At 44.0% G+C, this 12,950-nt stretch overlaps 1 protein-coding gene across 2 annotated transcripts in view; it reads left to right on the top strand.

The window, feature by feature from the left end:
* Positions 1–12,950, top strand: part of slc12a2 (solute carrier family 12 member 2) — an 82,582-nt gene that overhangs the window by 45,612 nt on the left and 24,020 nt on the right. For both annotated transcript variants that reach the window (XM_014143165.3, NM_001123683.1), the window contains 12 exon segments: positions 144–219; positions 2,230–2,325; positions 6,170–6,309; positions 7,330–7,440; positions 7,692–7,800; positions 8,156–8,283; positions 8,470–8,554; positions 8,633–8,799; positions 9,506–9,613; positions 9,857–9,980; positions 10,209–10,310; positions 12,748–12,903. In XM_014143165.3, the coding sequence (XP_013998640.1) occupies positions 144–219; positions 2,230–2,325; positions 6,170–6,309; positions 7,330–7,440; positions 7,692–7,800; positions 8,156–8,283; positions 8,470–8,554; positions 8,633–8,799; positions 9,506–9,613; positions 9,857–9,980; positions 10,209–10,310; positions 12,748–12,903 (1,402 nt within the window).

Raw genomic sequence — 12,950 nt, 5'->3', positions numbered from 1 at the left:
AAGCAGGGCCCAGGTCTTGGATATCTAATCAGTGGATTCCCACTGACAATGTTCCAAGACCAGGTTATTGGAAGGCTCTCTGCTGAGTGAAGTGTTCACGTTACCTGACATGCGTCCTAACTGCCACCCCTTCCTCTGTGCAGGTGCGCTGCATGTTGAACATTTGGGGCGTGATGCTCTTCATCCGCATGTCATGGATCGTGGGCCAGGCGGGAATTGGTAAGACGACACCCTGGAGTTGAGCTTGGGAGTCTGTGAATTTCTCTTTTTATATACACTGCTCAAAAAAATAAAGGGAACACTTAAACAACACAATGTAACTCCAAGTCAATCACACTTCTGTGAAATCAAACTGTCCACTTAGGAAGCAACACTGATTGACAATACATTTCACATGCTGTTGTGCAAATGGAATAGACAACAGGTTGAAATTATAGGCAATTAGCAAGACACCGCCAATAAAGGAGTGGTTCTGCAGGTGGGGACCACAGACCACTTCTCAGTTCCTATGCTTCCTGGCTGATGTTTTGGTCATTTTTGAATGCTGGCGGTGCTTTCACTCTAGTGGTAGCATGAGACGGAGTCTACAACCCACACAAGTGGCTCAGGTAGTGCAGCTCATCCAGGATGGCACATCAATGCGAGCTGTGGCAAGAAGGTTTGCTGTGTCTGTCAGCGTAGTGTCCAGAGCATGGAGGCACTACCAGGACACAGGCCAGTACATCAGGAGATGTGGAGGAGGCCGTAGGAGGGCAACAACCCAGCAGCAGGACCGCTACCTCCGCCTTTGTGCAAGGAGGAGCAGGAGAAGCACTGCCAGAGCCCTGCAAAATGACCTCCAGCAGGCTACGAATGTGCATGTGTCTGCTCAAACGGTCAGAAACAGACTCCATGAGGGTGGTATGAGGGCCCGACGTCCACAGGTGGGGGTTGTGCTTACAGCCCAACACCGTGCAGGACGTTTGGCATTTGCCAGAGAACACCAAGATTGGCAAATTCGCCACTGGCACCCTGTGCTCTTCACAGATAAAAGCAGGTTCACACTGAGCACGTGACAGACGTGACAGAGTCTGGAGACGCCGTGGGAAACGTTCTGCTGCCTGAAACATCCTCCAGCATGACCGGTTTGGCGGTGGGTCAGTCATGGTGTGGGGTGGCATTTCTTTGGGGGGCCGCACAGCCCTCCATGTGCTCGCCAGAGGTAGCCTGACTGCCATTAGGTACCGACATGAGATCCTCAGACCCCTTGTGAGACCATATGCTGGTGCGGTTGGCCCTGGGTTCCTCCTAATGCAAGACAATGCTAGACCTCATGTGGCTGGAGTGTGTCAGCAGTTCCTGCAAGAGGAAGGCATTGATGCTATGGACTGGCCCGCCCGTTCCCCAGACCTGAATCCAATTGAGCACATCTGGGACATCATGTCTCACTCCATCCACCAACGCCACGTTGCACCACAGACTGTCCAGGAGTTGGCGGATGCTTTAGTCCAGGTCTGGGAGGAGATCCCTCAGGAGACCATCCGCCACCTCATCAGGAGCATGCCCAGGCGTTTTAGGGAGGTCATACAGGCACGTGGAGGCCACACACACTACTGAGCCTCATTTTGACTTGTTTTAAGGACATTACATCAAAGTTGGATCAGCTTGTAGTGTGGTTTTCCATTTTAATTTTGAGTGTGACTCCAAATCCAGACCTCCATGGGTTGATAAATTGGATTTCCATTGATTTATTTTTGTGTGATTTTGTTGTCAGCACATTCAACTATGTAAAGAAAAAAGTATTTAATAAGATTATTTCTTTCATTCAGATCTAGGATGTGTTGTTTAAGTGTTCCCTTTATTGTTTTGAGCAGTAATATATAATTTCACTCACACACGACCTCACCACCAAACCCCCACCTTCCCGACTATCCCTCCTCCGCTCACCTCTCGACCATTCACTGTCCAGATGCGAAATGTTGCCACATGGCGACATATGCAGTCAACTGTCACACACTAGCTTGTTTTTCTAGCGGCGCCGCTACTATTCACAGGCCTTCTCAGAATGTGTGAATGCCAGGAGAGGCAGAGCGAGCGAAAGAGGGGAGAGCCTCAACAAGCAGATAATTGGCTGCTCATTATTGCAGTTATTTGCCTCTTAGAAGTTTCTATAAATGTTAATGCTGATTTACTTTTTTTTAAATATTTGTATTTTTTTGAATCAATCATGACCTCCATTTTCTTTCACAGTTCTCTCCTGTGTGATCGTTCTCATGGCAACAGTTGTGACCACCATCACCGGCCTTTCGACCTCAGCGATTGCGACCAACGGCTTTGTACGAGGAGGTATGAACACTTGCATCTTTAAAAGGCGCTTCCAAAGAACCCCCAAGGACTCCCAATTCTTCCAAGCCTAGTCTCTACTATAAGACTAGTTAGTTGCCATGTTCATCCCTCTATGAAACCATAAAACGCATGAGTAAATCAACATGAATTGCTAATGTATCATGAAAAGTAGTGTTGTCTATAGTACCTGTGTAACGGAAGGCTCGTTCTCTGATGGTGTAATAAATCTGACTCTCCAGGTATAGTCATTGCAGTGCAGGCAAGTATAACTCAATCTGGCTTCAGGATGCAGTCAGTCAGGGTTTCATCCAGGTATAGTCCGGGGTGCCCTGGGGTGAGTTGAGCTGGGCTATTCATCTTACCTCAGCTAAATATCCACCTGAAACAGCTGTGAGGTTTAGCCAGCAGCATACCACCCTGCATCCCACTACTGGCTTGCTTCTGAAGCTAGGCAGGGTTGGTCCTGGTTGCTCCCTAGATGGGAGACCAGATGCTGCTGGAAGTGGTGTAGGAGGCACTCTTTCCTCTGGTCTAAAAAAATATCCCAATGCCCCAGGGCAGGGATTGGGACATTGCCCTGTGTAGGGTGCAGTCTTTCGGATGGGAAGTTAAACAGGTGTCCTGACTCTCTGTGCTCACTAAAGATCCCATGGCACTTATCGTAAGGGTAGGGGTGTTAACCCTGGTGTCCTGGCAAAATTCCCAATCTGTCCCTCATACCATCATGGTCACCTAATCATCCCCAGCTTACAATTGGCTCAATCATCTCCCCTCTCCCCTGTAACTATTCTCCAGGTTGTTGCTGTAAATGAGAATGTGTTCTCAGTCAACTTACCTGGTAAAAGAAGGGTTAAATAAATAAAATAAAGAGCCGAACAACTATGAATAGTGGCGTGCGAGTGTGCCACTGCACCATTAGCACATGCTTTAGTCAAGACAACAGATGGGTGATTGGGTTAGTATTGGTCAATTTTCATAGCTGGTAATAGTTGTGAATGGAAGTCCAGAAGTTAGTTGTTTTCCTTCAATTTGTTACATCCCTTATCGGAGTAATTTTTTTCCTTCTGTGAGGAAGCTGATTTTCTCTTTAATTATCAGCTCAAATTTCTCCCCCTCGGAAGTCAAGGACAATTTCACTGTACATTTTTCTTAACATCCAAAACCATTGGGTTTTAATTAACTCCCTCCTTCCCCGGGCCCTAGATATGCCATCGCCTCCACTCTCTAATCTCTTTACCTTGAGGAAGGTCAGGATATTGCAAACAACAGGAGCCTGACTGAGAGTGCCTTTGCCAGATTTAATAATGACTTGCCTGATCACTTGCTGATTTCTCTTTCGCTAGAATTCTGATGCAAATCACTTCTCTCGTCCAATCATATCATAGTCCTTCAGTCAAGTTATGCAAATCTACAGGGGTGTGTCAGAGCATGCATCAAATGTAAATAAGTAGAGAAACAGTTGTTTTTCTTTTCCAAGCCCACTCCATGTTAATTCCTCCTCACTTTGAGAAACCATTAACAGAGGATAAAGAAAACGTGGAGTGGCTTTAATTGGGAGTATGGAACGTTCTGCCCCGGTGTTGCCTAGTGTAATCGGAGATGGCATCAGGTCAGATCACCAAACATTCATCAGTGGGTTGATTGGGAGGTCATGGGAAGGGCACCCCACCTGGCCAATGTTCATCAGCGTAGACCTAATTAATGTCTGGTGGTAATGGTCACAAGTCTTTCTTTGATCGTCTCCGGTGACGCAGTAGCTCTTCAGGTGTCGATGGCTGCAGGTGTGTTGCCTTTTAATCTTCAAAGCAAACATTTGATAGCTGTTGTTGGTTCTGTCTTGAACAGAGAGCCCTTAGACATAATAATGTTATGGACCCATAACAAAAAACAGAAACTCTTAATCAAAAAGCTCAAGGGCATGTTGTTAGAAACCAAGACTACAAGACTGTCATTGTTGCTATTACAGTCCAGCCAGTTTGTTTACTGTTTTTACCAGCTCCGTCTGACCTCTGCTCTTTTGAGAACACTACACTAGCCACCGGTGCATAGAAATGACTCTCGCCAACAGATTAATACTGCAGCTCAATTTATATTCATTCAAGAGAGGGCTCGCCAACAATCTGCTCAGTGCTCAGGTTTGCAATCCTAATTCTACCCTCGTCTCTCATAATAATTGACTGATGAGTTGCTTAAGGTGGCGTTATGCTGATTTACAGTACTGTTTTGTTCCCTTTTCTTGGCATGTTTGGATTAATTGGGCTGAGGGTTCCCACGCTACCCATAAACTTACTTAACATTGAACTTCTCTCTGGAATCAATTGAAATATGCAACCTGCAGAGCAGTGGCCGGCTCACATGACATTTGCTTAGTCTCCTGTGTTTGGATATGGAATTAGGTGTCCTCTACAGGTGTGGTTTTTACCAGCTGGACCTGGCTATCGTTTACTTCCCTCATCCACGGAACTAAAGATGTATTCTCTGAGGACCTCAACGAGATGTGCCCTGGTTCATTTGGAGTGGAATGAAAGGATGGGGGGGAAAACACTGGCCACACATTGCTCCCAGTTTTCGCAGCATGAGGGGAAATTCAATCGTCTGTTTCTAAATCAGTGGTTCACCCTCAAGTCACTGAGAGCTGGCAGGGAGGTCTGAAATGGATATTAGGATGCTGTCTCTGTGAGGGCAAGGGAAAACCAAGGATTCCATTTTGTTTAAAATATCCTAGTGAGGAAAAGATGAAACTATATCATAGTAAAGGATATTGGTGTTTTCAGCGGGGTATTCCTCCTGGAGACCGCATATTCGATTCATTCTCATAAGGTTTCACGTCTACCACTGCCCGATTGTCTTTGGCGTCAGGCAGCAAGGGAGGCTCCACATAGTGGCTGTTTTTGTTTAGAACAGCACAGTAACCATCAGCTCCTCCTCTGAATTGATTTCTTTCAAAGTAGGCTAATCCATTACCCTTGGGTGGAATGCTAAAACCTTTTTTTCCCCTTGGTAATATCTGTAACGTGTTCAAACATGAACGTCCCCCCTGCTGCTACTGCACCTGCTTTAGCAGGGTGAAGTTGGTGCACTATGATGCAGTGAACTGAGTGTCAAGAGTAGATTGAAATCACATGCCTTTCGTAGGGTTTACTGTAATACTCCTAATCACAGCACTGTGTAGGTTTCTAATCCCATCCAAACTAATCTTTCCAAGTATTCCAGTTATTCCCACATCTCCCTCCAAATGGTCTCTCAATATAAAAATGCCCCTTTCAAAAGGGCAAATCAAAATGTGCTCTCTGGAAAATGGTTTTGTAGTTTGACTTTGATGCTTGAGTGTACTTGATTTAAGTGGAACGAAAAGAACCAGCAAAAAAATCAAGCATGATCCCACATGAATTTCTCTACCTACTCATGCCCTCAGAGATGAGTCGTTTTGGTTCCTGCCTTTGTCTTGTCCCTCACTCGTGTATGTAGGAGCACCTGAAGTGCTCTCCAAAGCTGTCAGCAGAGACATGGCATAAAGAGAGCTCAACGAGGGACACTGCTCAGCCTGTCGCACTACGAACTCATCGGGCAGCTAAATGTGTCAATTAATTTTGTCTCCTATCTTGGAGCTACTCTACCATCTCCACTCTCATTTGAGCTGATATGTTGGTTTAAGCGTGTCGTTGAGAGGAGTGTGCTGCACTGCAGCGAAGGTTTGACTAATGTAGGAAAATGCAATAGGCTAGCCTACATATGACAGTTATTTGATTAAACGATTTGTGTTTAACCTTTTTTTATGAGAGACATTAAATGAAACCCAGTTTTAAATGCTATGTCCATCTGTCTCTGTCTGTCTGTCTGTCAGGAGGGGCGTACTATTTGATCTCAAGAAGTTTGGGCCCAGAGTTTGGCGGCTCCATCGGTTTGATCTTCGCCTTTGCCAACGCTGTGGCCGTCGCCATGTACGTGGTGGGCTTTGCCGAAACCGTCGTGGAGCTCCTTGTGGTAAGTCACTGAATATTTCCCCATGTCGTCATCGACGGTTACGTTTCTTTCACTCTTTCAATACTTTCTTTTAGGCATTTTTTAATTGCTTTTTCTGGGGACATCTTTGGTTTTTACTCAGAAGGTTTTGCTGATTAATTTAGTCCATGTTGACCGAGTCTACCATTTGGAACAGTGTTTCAACATCTGCAATAAGCCTAATCTAATTGGGCTTTGGTTCTCATGATGTTGTTCAATGTTGTTTGCAAGGAGGACTGAAAACCCATGCTATTTTTAAGATTTGGCTCATGCAAAATTCATAATAATGACTCTTCTCCTTCCGAGGTCTTTCAAGTAGTTTAACCAAGGATTGGCGCGGTACAATCATGGCCTATTTGGTCACTCCTTAGTCACAGACAAGGGTAGTTGTTTTGCGCTTTGCTGATTGAAGCATGCCATTGGCGTCAGTTCTAAGCGGCATGAAATGTATTCGAGGTTAATGTTCTCTGTTCATCAGAATTCAATTTGTTTTGTGTTTTAGGGGTGCTCTGTAATAAAATGAGGTCCGATGTTTTGGGCCTTTCTAAAAGTGGTTGCTTAATGTACAGTACCAGTCAGTTTGGACACACCTACTTACTTATTCAAGAGTTTTTCTTTATTTTTACTATTTTCTACGTTGTGGAATAATAGTGAAGACATCAAAACTATGAAGTAACACACATGGAATCATGTAGTAACCAAAAAAGTGTAAAACAAATCAAAATATATTTGAGATTCTTCAAAGTACCCACCCTTTGCATTGATGACAGCTTTGCACACTCTTGGCATTACTGTATGTTGCATTGTACATTCTATTTTATGAGTTAAGTATTAAATTGTAAACCTGTTGAAAATAACTTTTGCAAAATATTTGCAATGCTTTTTCAAATGGCCATTATCGCAAAGTATCTGAACAGCGGAAAGCCAGGGATGAATTTGAGAGGATTTGTCCTACCTCTTGGCCTGACAGTGAAGTTCATATTCTCCTGTAATTTCTCACAGAGCGTGGATTGCATCATGACTGATGAAATCAATGACATCCGAATCGTCGGAACCATCACAGTCATCCTTCTCCTGGGTATCTCCGTGGCAGGAATGGAATGGGAGGCCAAGGTAAGATGACATACAACTATGTTTGATTGAATAAAGCTCTCAAACTACGACTATCTAGAACTTAAGGTGATATTGAACTGCAACTTGTCTCTGATGTCGAGCCTCAAGTAGGCAGAATTCCTTCCAGACTGAGTGAATGCAGACTTTGATGTGCAGTTGGCTAGATTTAATGCATGTGACTAGTGCTAGTTTTAGTTGGGAGGTGTGGTGAAAGTCGAGCTAACCTGTCCATATGTTCATTCTGTCCACAGGCTCAGATTTTCCTGCTGGTCGTTCTGATCACAGCCATCTTTAACTACTTCATTGGCTCCTTCATCCCCCTCCAGTCCAAGGAGTCGCAGGGCTTCTTCGGCTACGACAGTACGACGCCTTTGGTTCTCCCTTTACATAACACAAACTGACATGACTGTCAAACAAAATTGAAGACTGTCAAAGACAATTAGATTGACACATTAGCGGCGGTTGGATTGTGGACCTATAATAATTCTGAATGAATGTATTTTTCTCTGAAGTCATGAGCTCTGTATGAGCACTGGCTAAAATTGTGCCAGAGATGTTTTTTCTGAAATCACAAAACCAAACCAATTGGATTATTTGAAATTGACTTTGCGGCCTGATTCCCAGCTCTGAGATCGAGTCTGACTGTCCTAACATACGCACTGCTTGCTTTGTCAGCATTCTCTGTTTTGCTTAACCCCCCCCCTCTTGTTCTAAGGTGGGATTATGATGGAGAACATGGGTCCGGACTTCCGGGGCACAGAATCATTTTTCTCAGTCTTTGCCATATTCTTCCCTGCAGCCACTGGCATTCTGGCCGGTGCCAACATCTCAGGAGACCTTTCTGTAAGAACCCCAGGTCATTGTTTAAACAAAATCACAAACAAGCAAAAGACTAACCTCAATTCATATACAATCAATGGAACTCCTATATTGTCTTGATTTAAAAGCCTACTGTGTGTGTGTGTGTGTGTGTGGTGGGACTTGATATGAAATCAATGTTGGAGACTAAGCATTTATTTATATTCACAGGACCCACAACTGGCCATTCCAAGAGGAACACTCTTGGCCATTCTTATCACCGGTATTGTCTACCTGGGTGTTGCAATTTCTACTGGTATGTGGTATTCGCCCCTAACAAGACCAAATAAATATTGCAGAGACAAAGTTTGACATTTTGTATGTTTCATTAAAGGCTCATGCATCGTGAGAGACGCAACAGGAAACGACAACGACACTCACAGCGCCCAGATCATGGCCAACTGCACCGACGCCGCCTGCAAGTTCGGCTACGACTTCTCCTCCTGCAAGAGTGACAACGGCCTGTACAACTGCAGATATGGACTCCAGAACGACTTCCAGGTATGTCTGATTGTATGCTGTTTCCCACCTAGAACAGCAGCCATTTTGTAGCAATATCAACATTTGAGTAGTGTTAGGTTCTCATTCTCAGAGTAAAAAAAACTCTAAGGACACTATGGAAGCTTAACCAAGTTTAATTATTCCCAAAGGGTCAATACAGCTGCATTCAGACAAAACATGTTTCCACCACAACAAGTGTATATATATATATATATATATATATATATATATATATATATATATTACTCCAATTTAGGCACTCCTCCTTCTCTCCAATCCTTATATCTTTCATGGTTCGACTGGAAGACAAAGTGATGGGGTAATAAACCATTCCTTCTCCCTTAAGGGGATCTGACCTGACCTCAACCCCCTTGATGCCTAATCCAAAGACCTCCACCCGTATCCCCTATAGCAATCCTGTGACTTCCTCCCATCTACTCAGCACATTCCAAAGCCATCTGGCTCTTACAGATAACCATTAACTTCTGATGTAAAAACCAGTCTCTATCACCCCTCAGATACTATAGTTTTACTTCTGATGTATCATGTCTCTAGGATAGCAATGTTCCAAGTTTATCCCAGAATCCAACAGTAGTGAGGGGAACTTGAAAAAACGTACTTGGTCCTCTTCATCCCGGGTGGGACATAAGCTGTTGAAGAAACGTATGAACTCTGCCATTTAACCTTTCACATGCTTTTTCCTCAGGTCATGAGCATCGTGTCTGGTTTCGGACCCATCATCACCGCCGGGATCTTCTCCGCCACTCTGTCCTCTGCCCTGGCCTCTCTGGTCAGCGCCCCCAAAGTATTCCAGGTAAGTCCTTAGACTACCCTCCCCAGATACCACTTCCCTCCTCTATCCCTGCTAGTCAGTTTATGCTTATACTATCCATACTGTATGAAATACTAACATTGTTATGCTAGTTACTGTCCCATAGACGCAGATAAAGGGCAAGATTGTGATCTCGTATCCCAATGTTCCTTCGTCATCTAGTGTCCTATCCGCTGATTAGTATAGCAGTGTCCAATTCCAATGATTTTGTTCCTTCTCCTCCAGGCTTTATGCAAAGACAACATCTACCCTGGCCTGGAGATGTTTGCCAAGGGCTACGGCAAGAACAACGAGCCCCTCCGCGGCTACATCCTCACGTTTTGCATCGCTCTAGCCTTCATCCTTATTGGTACGTAGTACGCTATCCAGGTTTCTGCATCGAATGACAACACTTATTCACAATACAAAATTCTGTAGTGTGTCAGGAATGTGTCTGTAGTGTGACATTCAGTAGTATAGTTCTGTCCTGTTTGGGAATGCCAATTACCTAAAGAGCACTATTGAAGGTCTATGGACAGTTGCCAATGAACATATACAAAATGCTAATCTAAACAGCCATGTTTTTGTTTCATTTTAGCCCAGTTGAACGTTATCGCTCCCATCATCTCCAACTTCTTCCTGGCCTCCTATGCTCTCATCAACTTCTCTGTGTTCCACGCCTCTCTGGCCAACTCGCCAGGTAAGGCCTCTCTGGCCAACTCGCCAGGTAAGGCCTCTCTGGCCAACTCGCCAGGTAAGGCCTCTCTGGCCAACTCGCCAGGTAAGGCCTCTCTGGCCAACTCGCCAGGTAAGGCCTCTCTGGCCAACTCGCCAGGTAAGGCCTCATTTCCTGTGGAGAAGTTATATATGCAGGAAGACCGGAAGTTTAATACGACAAAAAAAACTGCCACAAAGGTCCTGACTATAGCCACAAATACAAATATGGTACTTTGCTGAAGAAACCTCCTAGATTTGCTAGTTAAAGGGGCAATCTTCAGTTGTTAAATCCTTTTTTTGAGGGGGGGGGCAGCTTTTTACCGAAACGGGTGGGAAGAACGCTTTAAATGTTTCAACTGCTGATTTCCTCTTTAAGAGTAAAGTCATGAGTCTTAACTTAAGTCATTGGTCACAAGTCCTTTTGGCTTAAATACTTGATTTAATAGGAAATGATAGGACTTCCACACTAATTACTTCCAGTACAAGGCATACAATAGTCATCCCTTTAAACCACTTCAATGCAGTTATGCAATGGTGGCTCACAAGTTGTCGGTCCATTTACTATAGAGGCTAGCCACATGGAGAAGACATCATACCCAGTGGAGTTTTTTTTAAATGTATTTATTTATTTTTTATTAAATGTAGGTTCACATGTAATGGCTCATCCAGGAATACCTTTTAAACTGATGTCAACTATATAATTACAAATAACATTTGTTTACACTTACACAGCACTCCATGGACGGTCTTCCTAGAAGCTAGGCACAGCCATTCTATGACGGCCTGTATAGGAACTGACAAATCATCTTGGAGGCAGACTCTTTTGACATTGTGGAGGGAGGTGGGGTAGTCCTAACTCTGATTCTCAGTGAATAGGACTTGTTTAATATGCATGGCACCAGTGGTATGTGTTGCATAGAGTCTTATCTATCTTTGCCATTCCCAAATAACTCAGGCATGTCATTACTTAAGCTATCTGAACATTTTCATATCCGGCGAGTTGTTTTATTAAATAATGGCTACTACGATCTTTATCTTAGGAAAGTAGTTTGGAATAAATGGGAATGTCTCAATGACTCATAATACACACGTAATATTATGCAATTGATACTGTACTTGGCTAAAAACAATACTGTTGAAAAGCGACGTGCTGCTCTTTATTATTCAATGTAACACATTCTGTATTTTGGATTTCACCCTTGTCTGATTGATTTGTGTGGAGGTCAAACCTCCAGAGGATGGGGTTTAGTACTGAAGCTAGCTGATTTGTGTGGAGGTCAAACCTCCAGAGGATGGGGTTTTTAGTACTGAAGCTAGCTTGGGCATAATGGGACAGTGTCATTAATTATCACTCGGTTGGTCAAAGATGGACGCTGTCCACTCAGTTTCAACTGTCAGTCTAACCGTGTCAAGAAATGCCTAGTCGAAATCACTTATGCTTTCGTCATGATGGAAGAAACAGATTAACCATTTTCAATGTGATATTTTTAACCTGTTGTATCGTTCAGCAGTCGTTGTATAAAGTGTCGTTTGTTTTTCCCTTAATACCAAAAAACCCTAGGAGAACAGAAGGTAGAGTTGATATCTAATTCTGACATTGTCCGCACAGACCATTCAATTACACAGACTTAAAGGGTACATGACTCACCAAAGGCAAGGCAATAGACACTTGGCTTCTCACCTCTGGAAACTCTCAAACTGGCAATGTCTAATGCCTTCTTTTCTGGCTCTAGCCCGTTGTCGCTCTCCCATGGCTGCATGTAAAAACAGTCATGTGGCAAAGAATGACGTCACAAACAATGTACCCTTTAGGTCCTGTGTTTTTGTTGTAGTTCTTGTCATTGTGTAACTGTGCACACAGTCAAACTGTGCCCCATTGTTCCAGTTTACTAAACTCCCACTGGTCTAGTGTCTTTAGTACCCAATAAACGGGTATCCAGTAGCCGTGGATGTAACATTCTCTTACAATATTCTAACTGGTTGCTAACTCTGATTTTTAACTCCATTTTTAATCCAAGTGCATATCCATGCTTTTATTCATTCAGTGACATTGCCATATTAAGCCGCCTCCCATTGTTTTTTTTAATGATTCAGTAATTTCACTAAAACCATGTATGTGAAGACGTAATGCAAGTCGTAAATGAACAAGAGCTTTCAGCTATGGTAAGCGGCTCGGCATAGAGTCACTGGTTCTTCATAGACATGAGGGGCAGATTTGATCTAACCTTTTGGTTTCTACCTCTGTTCAAGTTCACATTTTCTTCCTTAAATTTGGTTATATAACCCATTCCAGCCCCTCTGTCTTTTACAAGAAGGACAAATGTCATATGCTGTCACCCCTTGGTATGGCTGACCCCCCCCAAGTGCATTTTATGAGGGTCCTTCTACGGGAGTCCACCTAACGTTTCGCTGAACCCTAGGATGGCGCCCCAGCTTCAAGTACTACAACATGTGGGTGTCCCTGGCCGGAGCCGTGCTGTGCTGCGTGGTCATGTTCGTCATCAACTGGTGGGCAGCCTTGATGACCGACGTCATTGTTCTGGGCCTCTACATCTATGTGAGCTACAAGAAGCCCGGTGAGTGACTTGTCAACAGGCTAAGTCGGCCATCTTGGATTGCCTCA

This window comes from Salmo salar, chromosome 01 (genome assembly GCF_965601325.2).
Source record: "Salmo salar chromosome 01, fSalSal1, whole genome shotgun sequence".
Lineage (NCBI taxonomy): Eukaryota > Metazoa > Chordata > Actinopteri > Salmoniformes > Salmonidae > Salmo > Salmo salar.
Note: the sequence above shows the minus strand (reverse complement) of the source record. Positions and strands in the feature narration are given on the sequence as shown.